At 42.3% G+C, this 17,217-nt stretch overlaps 1 protein-coding gene across 1 annotated transcript in view; it reads left to right on the top strand.

The window, feature by feature from the left end:
• CF2H8orf34 (chromosome F2 C8orf34 homolog) overlaps nt 1-17,217 on the top strand; it is a 411,205-nt gene that overhangs the window by 264,314 nt on the left and 129,674 nt on the right. Inside the window, 1 exon segment of the mRNA XM_015084296.3 lies at nt 10,098-10,233. Within this exon segment, the coding sequence (XP_014939782.3) occupies nt 10,098-10,233 (136 nt within the window).

The raw sequence follows: 17,217 nt of genomic DNA, 5'->3' as shown, positions 1-17,217 counted from the left end.
TAAGTACTCTATAGTTTTTAGGAGCTTATTGATCATCTTTGGCAGAACTAATATTGGTAAGGAATAAAAGGATCAGTATTTCTCAGAGTAAGCCTTCTCCCAAGACTTTAAGAGCCAACTGCACTACATCATCACAGCTGCATTGGACAGTCCACAGCCAATGCAGCTGGCTGAGGTGGTCTTAGCTTGCAGCACCCCGAAGGCTCCAACGAACTAGCAAGTGAATTCCAGCAGGCTTCTCACTCTAAGGTTCTCTTTTTCTGCCTCTGTGTGATAGTTATTCTGAGCTAGAAAGAAAAAAAAAAGATCATACTCAGATGGGGATGGGGTGCCTAGGCTAACTTCAAAACACCTTGTGAAATACATTTCTTGAATTTGCAAGTAGAAAGAGAATTCTGGCATGGAGATTCTACTGTTTGTCGGGGGAGGGGGATGAGGTAGAGAGAAGGCTTGAGCTATGCTGTGATTGGAAGCTGTTGGCATGAGGAACCTGGAAGCAAGCTAACTAGAAGCAGACGGCCTTTGCACTTGGTTTGGGTAGCACATTTGACTTTCTCTGGTTGGTTCTGAGTCGGAAATGGGCACAAAAGGAGGGAAGCCGGCCTTTATTAACCAAGTCCTGAATGTTTGGGGCTAATTTCTGCTAAGGCTTCACAGGGTTGTTCCAGCAGAGGTGTGGGACGTGTTCTAATGTCCTCGATGATCTTTCCTCCCTCTGTTTGTGTGTTCAATCTCTAAGTCCCCTCCTTTAGTCATACTGTCCATGCAAAAAGTTGGCCAGAAAATGACTAGAGATCCAGATCTTCACTGCTTGATGGTTGTTCACTTGTCTCCATAATCGGTTGCATCCCAAGGGCTTCTTAATCTTTTTGATGTTGTATCCTCATGGTGACCATCTGATAAGAAAGTGGCTGTGTAGAAGCATTTAAAACTTGCATTAAGTATTAAGATGGTATAATTAAATGGGCTGGTATCATGACCCCTGTGACATAAACAAGAATAATTAAAAGTTCATTTGAGATACTTCAAAAACAACAGCCTGAATGTCCGAACAAGGCCAAGAGAATAATTCTGTAGGTCATAAAGATCAATCTTAGAGAACCAAAAAGCTTTTTTTCCTTAAAATGATAGGTAGCTTTTTCTAACTTATCTGTTCCATTGACCCAAGTACAGCACGAAATGTTAGCAATGAATGGCAGAGATACTGTCATGACTAGTGAACAAGAAATCTAAACTGTCCATTATTACCCTTGCCAAGGAATTGAGACTGATCTATAATCCATCTAGGTTATGAGTGGTATAATTTTATAACTTATGCCAGAGTTAAAATGACAGGTCTTACAGTCTTTTGTTTGTATGGTTTTTACTATTGGAAACACTGCTTTGCTTATTTGTAGGAGTACTGAATCGGTAACACCTCCAGGTAAAGTGTCTGAATAAAGGGTAGCCTCATTTTGGAGCTTATATCTCAATTGGAATTTTCAGATTTGATGATTTATAGAATTAGAGTGTCTATGTACAGATAAAGTTTGTAATACTATTCTTAAAGTGTGTAAGATAGCAGTATAAGGCAAGCAAGGCTAGCTATCCTGGCTGCAAAGGAAGTAGTATCTGTTAGGAACACATGGGTATCCAGGAAAAAAGAAACTGTTCATGACTTGAGGTTGGAATCCAGACCTTCTATTAGCTGGATTACATATTTGCATTTCTATTGGTCCAGGTGGCGAATAATTGGCCCAACATCTTAGGAAGTTCCCTCTCTTTTTCTGAGAAAAGGATACTAGCAGAGTCACAAATGGATCTATTTAAGGTCATCTGTCCCTGTAGGTGCAAGTGAAGACACCATTGGTTATAATTCCCTTTGATCTCATTTCCCCTAGATTGGAATTTGCCCTAGATTTTCATCATTAGGGTCTAGTGAGAAATAGTGTATCTAGCAACCAGTGAGCTTGAAGGCTATTGTTTGGGATAATCAAAGATTGGTGTTACAATAATTATACTTTGATCTAAGTTTAGTAAAAGGAGAATAAAAGAAAAAGGGTCTTTATGGATAGGCAACATCCATGGTCTCTAGAAAATGAGAAATGATTATAAGTAAGCAGATAAAAAACAAAATAGGAATTAGGCAGAGGTTTTTATCCAGCATCTTGTACAGAAACTGTCCACTATCTGGATTATTCTAAAAGTTGGGTCTTGGATCATCTTCTACTATGAAGATCAACTGCTTCCAGAGAATCTCTGAGAATCTTCAGTTGAGGTCCCCTACTAGGTCAGACTTCCACTTTTGTTGATTCTGGATTACTTCTTTAGTTGTGAAATGTGAGCCCAAGTATTTACTCCAGGGAGTTTTACTTCTGTATCTGTTGTTAACAGTATCTGATAGAATCCCTTCCAATTAGGTTGAAGAGCAGTTTTTCCCTGATACATCTTCTGATAGATAAAGCCTCATAATTGAAAATCATGAAGAGGCTATTTAAGAAGACTGTTTGAATGCACCCTTAACCTGTAATATTTTGTGATGTCTGTGTGCATGAGGATAGTATCATACGTAAAATCTTTAAACACATGGGCCTTCCAGTTACCAGTTCATAGGGAAGCAAACAATATGTCCCTGATGGAGCAGACCGTACTGCATCAAGGGTGGGTAGGAGTACCCTTGACCAAAAGAGGTCAAGGGTTTCTGAAAGTTTTGTTAGTTTTATTTCAAGGGTATCATTATTCTTTCTACCTTTTCAGAAGTATATAGATGGTAAGAGCGACATGGTTTCTGAGTAAGGGGTAATACCTTACAGAGTTCTTTTATCGTATTTCTTGTGAAAAGTGTGCCTGGGTCACTTGATAAAAATTTATATTCCCAAGGCTGGAAACACAAAGTTGAGCACATTTTTAGCAACTGTAAAGATCATAGCTTTTTGACAAAACAATGTTTCGACCCATCCTGAAATTATACAGGCCTACAATAGCTAAATCATATTGAAATCTCATGGAAAGTGAAAGCTATTTAAAATCCATCAGAAGGGCCCTTGAAGCTTTAGTTTCTGGCCATGACTCACATTTACAGTTTTTCTAGAATTATGCTGGTGATAAGTCCACATGACTTAAATATTACTTCAGCTATCTTTTTAAAGATAACCCAGCCGTGTTAATTTAAGATAATAACCAATTTATCTGTACCATGATGAGTAGTTTCATGGAGAAATTTAGCTAATATCCATCTGAAACCACCTAGTGCCACCAAGTAGCTGTCTTGAGGACACTAGAGATTATCTAGTGAAGCTAGAACCACATTTTTTCCCTTTTATTTTTTTCAAAATGAGGGGCTAAATGTCGACATTTTACAATGGTCTCTTTGAATTCCTTTAAGGATTTATCCTTTGAGTTTAATAGTGTCAAAATCTTTGTTAAGGCCACTTGTTTGGCAAGATGATCTGCTAGAGATTATTTCCTTTAGCTCCCATATTATTTCTGTTTTCATGAACCCCAACTTTTATAATTGTTACCTTTTTTGAAGAAGGAATGCATGTAAACATCTTGTCCATTTTTGATGGGAGTTCCAACAGAGTTGACCCCTTTGTTTCCAAAGCATCCCAAATTCGTGTATTCACGTTTATATATACTCTGTGGTCTTTGTCTAGTTGACAAGCTCAAGTAAGTGCAATAATTCTGCCATCTGGGCTGATTTTACTTCACGTAGAGGATTGTATTCCAAAGGCAAGCTTAAATTGGTAAGACATTTTCTACTCCAGTTTGAAGTTTTGAGGTATGATCTATCAACAAATAATATTAGGCCAGACTTTTCAATAGGAGCCCTCAAAAAGACTGAATGGAATATAGTAAGTTCCCTTGTTATGCCCAGAATTCGTGATCCCCAAAGACCACTAGGGAGCCAAGTCCGATGCAAAAGCAAAGAACCTTTATTCGAGCTAGCTCGAGCTCAATCCCCTACCTGCACCGACGCAGCGGTGAGATACCAGGGAAAGAGAGCGAGTTTCAAAAGGACAAAGGTTTTATTGGGGCCTGGGGGCAGTTGGTGAGGTAATGGCTATGGCCTCAGCCGATTGGCTGGGGAAGGGTCCTGGGGAAGGGTCGAGTCCTGTTAGGCAGGTGAGGGGGGGGTTACTCAAGGGGAGGAGGTGTGATCAAGGTGAAGGACACAGAACAAGATGGAGTCGGCTGGCGTAGGCCCGCCCTTTCATTCCCCCCTTGTCATGTAGCTTAGGGACCCAATCATGGGACCGGCTGCATTTATGGTGACAAGGGGAACAGAGTTTGGAGGTTTACGCAAAGTTCTGGGAACCAAGTGTCCCTGGGGTGGCTCTGGGATGTCTGATTAAGTATTGTCCCCAAGCTGGTGTCTATGATCTGCCAGGTGATGTTTTGGGGGGTGTGGGGACTCCCGGCAGCATGAGCAATGACAAGCAGAGTTAACAGAGTTACCAATATTAGGTAGGTCAAATGCGCTGTAGCTTGAGCTTGAGCGGGTTGTGTTGGTCCCGACTGATGGCCCATCGTGTGACAACGTCCTTCCGGATCGAGGAGGGGTCCGCTGGCTGAGCGTGGGTGTGATGGACCCAGGTCGCGATGCCGTCTACCTTGAGAGCGGTGGGGGTTGTCAACACCACGATGTAGGGTCCCTTCCAGCGCGGCTCAAGAGTCTCTCGGTGGTGCCTCTTGACGTAGACCCAGTCTCCCGGCCTGTACTGATGAGGTGTCGGGATCGGGCCAGCCTCGTAGATGGCACGGAGGCGCAGCCAAATGTCCTCGTGCGCCCTCTGGAGCCCACTCAAGGAAAGAAAAAGTTCTTGATCTTTAAACTCAGCAATAAGTTCAGCTCGAAGGCTGGGAATAACAGGGGGTGGCCTGCCAAACATGATCTCGTAGGGAGTAAAACCCAGAGTGTAAGGAGTGTTTCTAACCCGGTAAAGGGCGTACGGTAGGAGAGTCACCCAGTCCCCGCCAGTCTCCATGGTTAATTTGGTAAGGGTCTCTTTTAGGGTTCTATTCATTCTTTCTACCTGTCCTGAGCTCTGGGGCCTATAAGCACAATGTAATTTCCAGTTTGCCCCCACCGCCTTGGCTACTGCCTGTGTTACCTGCGAGATAAAAGCTGGTCCTTTGTCTGATCCTACCATGGCAGGAAAACCATACCTGAGTAAGATGTCTTCTAGTAGCTTCTTAGCCACCGTCTGAGCCGTTTCATGCTTGGTTGGGTAGGCCTCCACCCAGCCAGAGAAGGTGTCTGTAAATACCAGGTCCTCGTGTAGAGCCTCGTCGAAGATGGTGGGTGAATTTTTGAATCCCTGAGGTAGCCGTGTCCAGGTGAGTTGCCCACTGTAGCCCTCCTCCGGATCATGCCACTCGAAGGCGAACAAGGGTTGGCTCTGGGGTGCCAGCGGCAGACTGAAGAAGGCGTCCTTTAAATCTAGTACAGTATACCAGACCCTGGAGGGCGCTAAGGAGCTCAAGAGAGTATATGGGTTGGGAACAGTTGGGTGTATGTTCGCGACCCTCTTATTTACTTCCCGGAGGTCTTGTACCGGTCGGTAGTCATTTGTGTGAGGCTTTTTGACCGGCAGTAAGGGGGTGTTCCAGGCAGACTGGCAAGGAACTAGTACCCCTAGGCTTCGTAGTCTCCGGATGTGTGGCTGGATCCCCTTCCGGGCCTCCTGAGACATGGGGTATTGTTTGATCCTTACCGGACTCTCTCCTGGCTTGAGCTCTACCAGGACTGGGGTCCTGTGAGCGGCTAGTCCCATCCCCCCTGTCTCTGCCCAAACCGAGGGGAATTCTCGTAGCCATCTGTCTATATTATCCTCTCTCGGGAGTGCCTCCTGGTGGAGGAGGTATTCATCCTCCAGTTTCATGGTCAGGACCTGGATGGGGTGGCCCTTGCCATCGGTGACCTGAGGCCCCCCTTGTCTGAAAGTTATCTGAGCTCCAATCTTGGTCAGTAAGTCCCGTCCTAACAGTGGGTAGGGGCATTCTGGCATTACCATAAAGGAGTGGGATACCCGGCCCCTTCCCAAATCTACTGTTCTTCGGGTAGTCCATGAATACTGGCTCATACCAGTTGCCCCTTGTACCCAGGACTTCTTGCTGGCTAGTTTTCCTTGTGGGGTGCGGAGGACCTAATGTTGTGCTCCGGTGTTGACAAGGAAGTCAATAGGGGTCCCCTCCACTTTAAGAGTTACCCTGGGTTCGGGGAGAGGGTCCGAACCCTGACTCCCCTAATCACTTAGTTCATCCAGCTCTAGGACTTTTACTCGATCAGTCTTGCTTCCCTTCCCGCCAGCTCTTTTTGGACAATCTCGGGCCCAATGCCCTATCTCCTTGCAGTATGCGCACTGATCCTTCTGCAGCCTCTGCTTCCCCCCCTTGGTGCTTTTACCTTTTATTGTGTCGTCTGCCAGCTGCCAGAGACGGCGGTCTCGTTCCTCGGGGAAGTCAGCAGTGGTAGCTAGTAGTATTCTGGCCAGGTCTCGAGTCTGCTTACTGCTGGCAGCCGCCATGGCGCGAGCCTGCTTGTCCTCAGGAGGCTCCCGGTTATTATACACCTTTTCGGCTACCACCAGTAAGTCCTGCAGACTTTTTTCTCCTAGTCTATCTATTTTCTGTAATTTTTTCCTAATGTCTATGGCCGATTGGTTTACAAAGGCCATGAGAACAGCTGCCTTGCTTTCTGGAGCCTCTGGATCCATGGGGGTGTAGATACGGAATGCCTCCATGATCCGTTCTAAAAGGGCAGCCAGAGATTCATCTTTTCCCTGTTGTACATTTCCTACCTTGGCCAAATTGGTTGGCTTTCTAGCAGCCATTCGGAGACCCCCCATTAGAGTCTGGCGGTAGACCCGGAGCCTCTCCTTACCTTCTGCCGTGTTGAAATCCCAATGGGGCCGAGTTAAGGGGAAGGAGGCATCTATCTGAGCCTGGTTGGTGGTGGGATTCCCGTCTGCGCCTGGAACTAGTTTTCGGGCCCCACTGAGGATTCTTTCTCTTTCTTCAGTCGTGAACAGGACCTGCAAAAGCTGCTGGCAATCATCCCACGTGGGCTGATGGGTAAAAAGAACAGAGTCTAATCAATCAATAAGCCCTGCCGGTTTCTTGGAAAACTTAGGATTCTGAGCTTTCCAATTGTAGAGGTCACTAGTGGCAAAAGGCCAATAGTGATGGGGCTGATTCCCCTCCGCGTCTGGGGGTCCGGTGGTTCGCAGGGGCAGAATAGTGGAGTCGGGGGCGGAGGCAGATTGCCCCCTCTGAGCCCTTTGTCTGGTAAAGGGCGGGCTTCCCCCTGGAGCGTTTCCGCCTCCCGCTCTCGGAACAGCGTCTGCCTCCCCCCGAGGGGGAGGATGGTGTTCTTCCGGCATCCTAGAGGGGTTATACGGGGGAGGAAAAATTAATTCTTCTTCAGTACCCCCCTGTAGGACAGGGTAGAGGGGTGCTGAAGGCTGGGTAAGACTTTTCCTCTTCTCTGTCTCCTGCAAAGCAAGAATGGGTTTTGGCTCCGGAGGGAGCAGGGTTAGGAAGGGCTTAAGCCAAGAGGGTGGGTCTTCTACAAGGTCCTGCCAAGTGATAATGTAAGGGAGCTGATCAAGATGGCCCGCCTTAGGCTGAGAGATGATACTCCTGACTCGGTGGATGGTAGGGAGGTCGAAGGTCCCCTCGGGTGGCCATCCGACATTGAAAGTTGGCCACTCGCTAGAACAAAAAAACTGCAACCGACCCTTTCGGACTTCCACACTGAGGTTGTTAGCTCTTCCCCTCACATCCTTAAAGTGATCAATCATAATACTTAGAGGAGTAGTCTGAGTCTGTCCCATAACGTCCGTCCAGCAAGTCCACAGAACAAAACAGAGAAACACAAAAACAGACAAACAGAGGGCCCCTAGAAAGTCTTCCAACTCCATGGAAGCAAAACTGCAAGCTAGCTTAGACCTTTGAGGGGATTCCATGTCCCTCCAAAACCGATGAGGGGATTCCACGTCCCTCCAAAACCGATGAGGGGATTCCACGTCCCTCCAAAGACGACGGCCTCACGCCGACCAGCGGGAGCGACCCGCCTCGTCTCAGACCTTTGAGGGGATTCCACGTCCCTCCAGAAGGGAGAATCGGAACGTCTTCCGAAACTCCCGGCCCGTGGTCCTCCAGTGCGTCCACTTAGACCGCGTCGGGCACTACCAGAATTCCAGAAATGAGCTCACACAGAAAAGACAGAACAAACAGACACTAACCGTGGCCAGTCAGGCTCTCCGGGTCGGGGTCCCTCGGGGTTCTTGGGGATCCCGGGCCGAGCCCCCAAATGTTATGCCCAGAATTCGTGATCCCCAAAGACCACTAGGGAGCCGAGTCCGATGCAAAAGCAAAGAGCCTTTATTCGAGCTAGCTCGAGCTCAATCCCCTACCTGCACCGACGCAGCGGTGAGATACCAGGGAAAGAGAGCGAGTTTCAAAAGGACAAAGGTTTTATTGGGGCCTGGGGGCAGTTGGTGAGGTAATGGCTATGGCCTCAGCCGATTGGCTGGGGAAGGGTCCTGGGGAAGGGTCGAGTCCTGTTAGGCAGGTGAGGGGGGCGTTACTCAAGGGGAGGAGGTGTGGTCAAGGTGAAGGACACAGAACAAGGTGGAGTCGGCTGGCGTAGGCCCGCCCTTTCACCCTGAGCTAAGAAAATTGTGAAGTTCTCTTCTTCTGGTAGGAGCAGGAGAGGGCAGATCAGTCATGTCTCAGTGGTGAACAGTACTGCGAGGAAGAGACATGAACAAAATCTCATGGAGGCTAATTAGCTATAGCTGAAAGGTGCTGTGTTTTCAGACAGTAGTAATGTCTGTGTTGTATGAGGAACCATAAGATCAAGAGAGAAGTCTATATAACTATTTCAGCAAAAGCACCAAATTTTGAAGTGGTGGTTATTGCTCTAAAACAAGGGGAATGCGCCTTTTCAACCAGGTCAAAGTGATGAGTTTTTATGACTCCCATGAAATTGAGTTAAAACTCTTTGGGCTTGCCAAATTGTTCATGTGCAAGTAGATGAAAAAATGTTAGTTGGGATTGCCTGAGGAAGGAGACAAATAGACTCCTGTGACAAGCCTTCTTCAGATAATGGAAAGCCTGTTTATGACTTAAACTGAAAGTTGTCACAATCTCAGGAAAATTTGACACTTGTTTACAATATCCATTTAAACCCAAAATACTCTTGATTGTTTTGGGAGGGGTGTCAGATGTTCAGATAGTCCTACAACCTTATCAGGAGAGAGTGATTTGCCTACTTATATAGGTTATAACCTCAAATGATGGATTATGTTTTGGCAAAATTATAATTTATCTTTTGAAACTTTATGTCCGTCTTTTGCTAAGACTGAGAACAAATAAATAGAATCCTTTTTACAGGAGTCCTTGTGCTATGAATAAAGCAGGGGACCGTGTACATATTCCATCAGGACTGAATTACCAGGGAAACTTAGATCTTTTAGTCTTTATTGAGAACCTGGGAAAAGTAGGCACGGGCTTTGGTGAACCTTGGGCATGACTATTCAGGTATATTGTCCTCCCCATGTGAAAACAAAAAGGAAAGGTTAAGAGTGAAAAGAGAAGCCTTCAGACATGCTCTTATTGGAAGCTGTTGGATAGGAAAGTTGTGAAGGCAAGTTAATTAGAAGCAAATGATCTTATATAATTAATTTGGAAGACATATAATCTTGTCTTTGGTTGGCTCTGAGTTGGAAGCAAAGGCAAAAATTGAGAAACTGGCAGTCATTGACTGAGTCCTGACCATGTGAGGCTAATTGCTATAGAGATTTTAGGTTGGTTTCTTTGACCAGTTACAGAAAGGTGATAGACCCATGTTCTGTAGGCATAGATGGTCTGCCCACTGTCCAAAACAGACTCAGTCTCTTACCATTTTTCTTCTGTAAATCTTCTCATGTAATTTGTCTCCAACTACATCTAGAAATGATTTGAAAAATAATTGAAGCATGAGGTAATATTTTTGCAAAGTGGAAATATAATGTTTTGCTTAACTATTGGCAGATATCTGAAAATACGGACTTTTCTTATTAATTCCATTAGGGCTAATTTTTTCTCTGCAATTGTTTATGTTGTTACAGAGGATCTCGATGATTTAAGAATGGAGGGAGTAACTACCCTTGTACCTTCTGGGAGCAAATTTAACCAAGGTCGTGCTACTCACCCTGCCGAACCTCAGGCCAAGGTCACGTTGAACATCTGTTCAAGGTGTGCCAGGTAAAACAAATAATAGGTATGGTATATAAAAATATGATCTTAATTTTTAAAATCTAAGATTTTGATGCCAAGGGTGTACTCCTCTATGTTAAGAAAATCATTTACTTCAAATTACCTTTTGTTGCTAACATTGGCAAGGGAGTTAGTCGTGCAGTGTATCCTTGTGTTCAGTGCCACTCAGACCAACAATGAATCAAAGAGTTTAGCTTGCCCTCACTTCACAGTTTGAGAAATTTTAACTCTTTCTGTCTCTGAATTTCATTTGCTGCCTTCCCTTCTGTTCCCTTTCAAAGGCAGACTCTAAGGGCTTTAAGGGTTCAAAGCCACTTTTAAAGCACCCGCGTAAAAACGAGTTTGCCCAGGTATCCTTTAAGATCTGATATTATTGGCCTCTTAACCTGCTCCTCATCTTGTTCACCTCCTGGAAAGAATTTAATCAGCTTGACACTTTTCAGTTTTGGCAGCTGGAAGCAATCTTTGCATAGACTGTATGTGGCCAAAGAAGTAGCTTAAGTTACTGCCAAGTCAGCTCCCAGTGCTGGTCTAGCAGAAACTCACCAAATAGCTAGAATTCATTCTTTTGTAGGAACTAAATCTCATTTGCAAAGAGGCTTTTAAGCCTGTTTAAATGATAAAACAAGCCTTCTAACCCTTATGTAAATGGTGCAGATTAGCAAGAACAATGCACTGGCTGGCCAGTCTTATCTCCTTTTCTTTATGTCTAGCTGTTCTATTGTACTGTTTGAGAGGGGATTAGCCGCTGGGAAATGGGGGGCGGGGAGTGTAGGAAAATCAAATCAGATTTTTGTAGTTTTTCCTCTTTCCTTTTACCCTTTTGAAATTTTTATTTTAATTGTCACAGGCTTAGAAAAATAGAAAGGCAGGGTTGTTATTTGAGACCATTAGGAAAAATGCCATAGCACAGTGGAAACATCAATGGAAGTAATATTTGGGTGAACTGACTTTGATTAGGGCTGTGAAGAAAACTTCTAATATTTATGTGATGGTATGTAGGCATCTTGAGTGTACAGGTCACCTATGGGAAAGTTTTGTATTTTTTAAAAAAAAGCCTTTATAGTATTGTTAAATAACAAAAATTCAGCTGGGTAAATTTTGAAGATGGAATTGGCTTTATCAAACAATTCCTGAATGAAGCAGCATCTGAACCGAAAAGAGTTCCACTGAGCAACAGGAAAGAAAAGGTTTTTAAAGGTAAAAAGGCAGAGGAATGAGGGGGAATTGTTAGCAAAGAATCCATTGTTTTAGGCTGATGTGGCCTGGCCCTCCTAGGTGGAAAGGAAGGGGTCTATCAGTAAATTTCCTCGTGCTGACCAGGAAATCCCCATGTTGACTGGTTAAAGGTTACACACTCCTGGAGAGTTGAGACTGCAGTTAGGTTAAGTATTAAGTCTTGGTTTACTGACTTGGGGGCTTAACTTAAATGGCTCCATTATGGCCCTGTGGTTTCTTTTTAACAGTATATTTGTTCATTTATACTTTGACTTGAGAGGGATTAGTATTTGGTCCTTCATATCATTCGTAGAAGATTGTTTTTTTTCAAAAGCTTATGAAAATGATACCTTTCTAAACTATTGAGAATTTGAATTGAGAAAAGACCAAGCACATACCTAACCCTAAATTACCCACCATTCAGCTTGCCAATAATAGAGTTAGGCTATTATAAGTCACAACCTGCGTTTAAAGTTGAGCCCTTAACTAATTTATTAAATAGATTGGATTAAATAAATAATCAGTTATATTATTGCTTTCTCACTATGTACTACATACATATGTACTATTTTAAGCACATTAAATATATAAATTTATTTAATTCTCAATTAACACTGGGAATTAATTACTATTGTAATGTTAGGTTATGTTATTGTGAAGCACCAAGCTATTGTCTGAGGGCAAAGACGGAAGCCTCAAATAATTAAAAACAATGAGATAGGAAGAGATTTGGGTGTTAAAAATGATGGGAGCTCATGACTCTTTTGATGGAGAAGAGGCAATGTTGTACTTTCAAAAGCAAGATAAGGATATATTGATTCAGGAAAATGTGGTAAAGAGTATGGAAAGAAACATAAGGCTGTTGATTTTAGAGTAGATACCAGGTCAAAATTCAGAGTGGAGGAAAAACTTAATATCGGTTATCAAGAACCTTTAAAAACCCGAGACTTTACCTTATTTGCAATTGTTTTTATCAATGCTGGAAGAAGACAGTTGTCAGAGACAGAGGACTCCAGGTGTTAGCATTTTCCCTGGTCCCCAAAGCCACAAATTTCACAGAATGACACAAATAGGATAGAAAGTTATAGTACTCGAGAGGAACCCTGAGTTTAGGAAACCTGAATGTTTTGTAATGGGAAGTTACCATAGCTCTACAGGGAGACTCCATATTTCTCTTCCAAGGCTGTTTGTAGTATAAGCATTCCTGAACAGATTGTCTGAAACAAAGCTTGTCAGTGTCTCTGCTCACAAGATAGGTAGTAACTTGAGAGACTCATGGAGAATTATCTCCCGGTACTACTTAGAGTGGATTACTTTTGTAATGCATTGATATGGTAATCAAATTCCTCCATAATTATTTTTCAAACATAAATTAATATTGTTGGCTCACCTCTCCTTGTTGCAAGTAAGACTTTTAAGACTGTGAGAATTATGCTTTTTAAACCAGGGCTGAGCAATTACCTGAGGCAGAAGTCATTAACTAGAGGACTGTGGGCAGTGTTCATTTGTATTGTGTATCTCCATAATATTTAGAAATACGATTGGATTAGTTGCCAATATTACATACAATATTGGGATTTCTGTCTTCTTGTAAAAATCTGTACAGGTGATAATACGAGGCCCACATTCTCAGATGATTACACAGTAGCGGCTTCCCCAGCCAGACGCTTAGACTCCACAGTGGTGCTCCATTTCACCTTGGATTGTCTGTCCAGCTTCACTCATCTACACTACCTGCCTAAGTCTGCAGGCCTTTGTAACCTCTCATTTGTAGAAACGTATTTGCAGAAATGATAAACAGTGAATCAGGACTGGAAGAATGCTGACTGAGGTTCCTAGCTTGGCCACAAGAGAAGATTCTGGTGCCCAGAAGAGACAGCTGATACTACAAGGCTATGCACAGGAGTTTATAGTAGGCAGGTAGTAGTTTTGGAGTCACCAGGTGATCCCTCAGAACTCAGGGTGAGTCAGTAAGAAATCCAGTGCTGTAGACTAGACCAACATGGAGAAAATGATTGCTTCATTTAGACAACTGTGCCCATTCTCATTGTTCTTCTTGAGTGGGCACTGGTACCCAGCCTAGAAGATAATAAGGGATAATGGGGGCTTTATGGAGGAAGGCTGGACATTAGATTTTGGGCCTTTTGGGATCAGGATTTAATTCCAAATCTCACTGGATTGGAGACAGTCTGGTGATAATGGATAATAAAGTTTTGGATAATTAATGTTCAGTTGTAGCACATAATTACCAATACTTTTCAAGGCTTTACAGCAAAGATAAAATAGATAGACAACCTCCTTCAAAGTCTGGCAAAGGAATCTAACATACGTACCCTAAGTTACCTAGTGTGTCATCTTGGGAAAAATTATGCAAATATTCAGTAAATCTGGTCTCCTCTGTGAAATGGAGTTCTCGAAATCCTGGAGATAACCTCTAATGACAATTAAGAGGTCTGGACAGGATAATGTATGCAAAGGCAGCTAGCAAATTGTTCACAGTACAAGGATCTCAAGGAACAGAGGGTTTCCTCTTCTCTTTCTCTCACTCACTGGGATAATTACCATGTAAATACTTAAACAGTTCAAAATGCTTTGAGTTTTTCCCATCTTCTTGAGAGGGTTGGATTAAAGTGCTCAGGTATTGAAGAAAAAAGAGCCTCATTTTTCTGACGTTCAGGAATTTTCTCCTGCCTTAGGCTTCTAGCTAGCTAGGGAAAAAAAGTACATCCATCTTCCAGGATTTCTGTATTTAATAAGAGTGTAAGGTGGCAATATTTTTGTTGGTTATTAGTTTGTTGTTTCTTCAAGTTTTAAGATCAAGAAATCACTTTTTTCCATAGAACTGGAGAGGTATAATGCAATAGGTGAACTTAATGGTTTTGTTGTTATCTCGAAGTAACACCATAGCTGCAAGATACTGTCAATAAGCTCAGGACAGCGTCAGTGAGACTCAGTGATGTTCAGAGTTTTTGCAAAGAGCCCATCAATGAGCAAGTTGGTGGTAAGAGGTTGAGTCTACTCTTTAGATTGCCATTTTTCTCAGTCTTTTTTTTAGATATGACACCACTTGTGAGCTACTTAGGGGGTTAAAGTATCTAGGAGTGAGTTTGCATATGATACGTCCAGAACGTTATTGCCCTTATCAAGTTGAGGGCATTCAGCCAATGGCCACAGAGCACTTCTCATTCAGAAACTGATTGGAAGACATCATCTGGAATGAGACATACATTCTCCTGGAATGATTGAGGGGTATAAAATACAGGTGACCACTGGAGGGACTTCCACTTTCCAAGACATCAGGAGAAGAGGAATTCACAGTAAATTGCTCTGTAAAGTTTTATGTGGGACAAAGTGACTAAAATATCAATAATTTCAAAAGTTTATTGATTTAGCCTATTTACAAGAAATAAGATTATAGAATTTCTTTTTTCATAAATATTTCACTCATGGTTGGGAAAGTGCACATAAAACAAAGCTGTGTTTCCAAGCTGGAAAATTATTCTGGAGTAGTGTTATTCCTATAGGTCTGAATGGCCTTAGTCTGATGTGGGCATTGCTGCAATTGTGTGATTCAAACAAAGAGATGACATCATCCAGCAAGTGGGAAATGTTGGCTAGTAGATATCTGACCACCAAGATATATTAAGATTCTAACCCAGAACATCTCATTTTCCCCCTCAGATCATAAAGTAAAGAAGCCATTATAAAAGCAGCAATTTTAAGTAAAGAATTTTCTGTGTAGGATGTTGTAGTGTCCTTATAACTGCTGATTTTACTCCTTACAAAATAGATTTTTAATGTATTCATTGTCTTGGTTTGACTTTTGGAAGATTCTACCAATATAACTAGAAATCCTTGAATGGTATGGGCAAAACAAGTTTCATTTGTTGTCTGGGAATCACACTAAGTAGTATCAACTAAAAAGCAAAGTGTCAGTAGGTCAATAATGCAAATAATCAGCAACACTTCTGCAGTTTTAAAAACCAGTGGTTTGCCAGATTTTGAGTTTCAAATTAAATTTTTAAATTCAATGTCTTGAATTTCTGTTGTAAGATAACAGTTAAGATACCGACAGCAAGTAGACAAATGTGGATACCAAGGCACCAGATGACTATTTCAGTGAAGTTTATAAGACGTTTTCCTGGAAAGACCACCCATTAATTCTGTCTACCCACTGCCATTCTGAGGAGTTAAATCTTGTTTTCTTGGACTCCTGCCAGGGCATTCCGGGTGGTAAAATGCTATTTGTTTTTGATGGTGCAAGTGTTTGCATTCATTCATGCTTAACATCAATAGTGCACACACAAAAAGAACTGAAAGCCATTTCAAAAGAAATTGGATTCAAGAGAACATACAGTGACACCGGCTCAGAAACCACAGCATGAGAATGCTGGGGGAAATTTGTTTCCAAATAGCCTGCTGATTTTTAACTGATCTGCTTCATGTCACTGCACCAAAACTTGTTCATCATTTTCCCTACACATCATGACATTAAAATGCTGTTTGGTTGTGTGTTGACTTGATAAGGCAGAAGGAGATCGTCCTTGGTGATGGCACACTGCAGTAAAGATGAAGGGGAAAGCTTGTTAAGTGTGAACGAATATCCAACTGTCTCTATTAGGATTTACTTGCTGACTTGAGGAAACCCACATAATTAATCATACATTATATTCTGTTTCACTTGCCTAGGCATTTTTTCTTTTTTTCCCAACTATTTTTAGAAGGCTTAAATTCATCGTTTCCATTGGAAGGAAAGGTGAGCAGAACTGACATAAAGAAAAAAATGGGTAAGGGCCATAAAGAAAAATGCTATCACTTGGTTAAAGTTAAAAATTTTTCATAAAAATTATAATTTCATAAAAATATGAAATTATACATCATATTTATATACAGCTTTAGCTTTACATTAAATTTAATGCAGAAATCTAAACTCACATGGAATCAAATGACATTCCCCAAAACCCCAGTATTACATTCAGCCATAACTATACCAGTTACGACAAAGTGAAACACATAATAGCTTTCTTAAAATGAAAGTAAACCAACAAATCACTCAATTTCATTATCAAATAATCTTTTCCTATTGCAAATTAAAAGGCATTTAAATTCCTTGATTTTAACTATATAGAGGGAGGGAAAAAAGAAAACTCCACAACGACAGCAATAAGATTTAAAACTCATTGTTAATCTGCTATGAAGGAGAAAGATATTCATTCTACTCGTATTTTCTAGAATTTGGGCTTTGGCAGGTTAGACCCTTAAACTTTAGTTAGACCCAGGGCAGGTTATAATTCTTTGCCTGTGACTTTTTTCTTATTAACCTAAAGTTAAATTGTTCTTTTGTAGCTTAAAACTGCTAAGGGGAAAATAGAGTTATAGGTTTGAAAAATTTAACTCAGATGGGGTCATGTCAAAGGGTCCTGTGTCCAGTGTCTCCCATCTTCCTGAGACCCCTCAGGCATTGCTACTTAGGCGCTGCAAAGCCAGCCTGAGAAACTGTAGAACTCCAGCTATGTTTAGCAGTGCTAAATCCCCATGCATCCGCTGTGACTGTTCATTTCTATAAACCCACAAAGGCTGTGACTTATTGCTGGGGGCAGTTGGACAACAGTGAGAGCAAGTTAGAGGAATTCATGTTGGGCACATTCTATAAGGAAGCTCTTTCTCTGGAAATAGCACCCAAGGTAAGTGCACACAAGCAAAACACTCTTGTGGACCTACTTCTTATCCACTCTTAACATCCTGTTGCCCGAA

This window comes from Acinonyx jubatus, chromosome F2 (genome assembly GCF_027475565.1).
Source record: "Acinonyx jubatus isolate Ajub_Pintada_27869175 chromosome F2, VMU_Ajub_asm_v1.0, whole genome shotgun sequence".
In the NCBI taxonomy this organism is placed as follows: Eukaryota; Metazoa; Chordata; class Mammalia; order Carnivora; family Felidae; genus Acinonyx; species Acinonyx jubatus.
The sequence above is the reverse complement of the archived record's forward strand: the minus strand, read 5'-3'. Positions and strand labels throughout refer to the sequence as shown.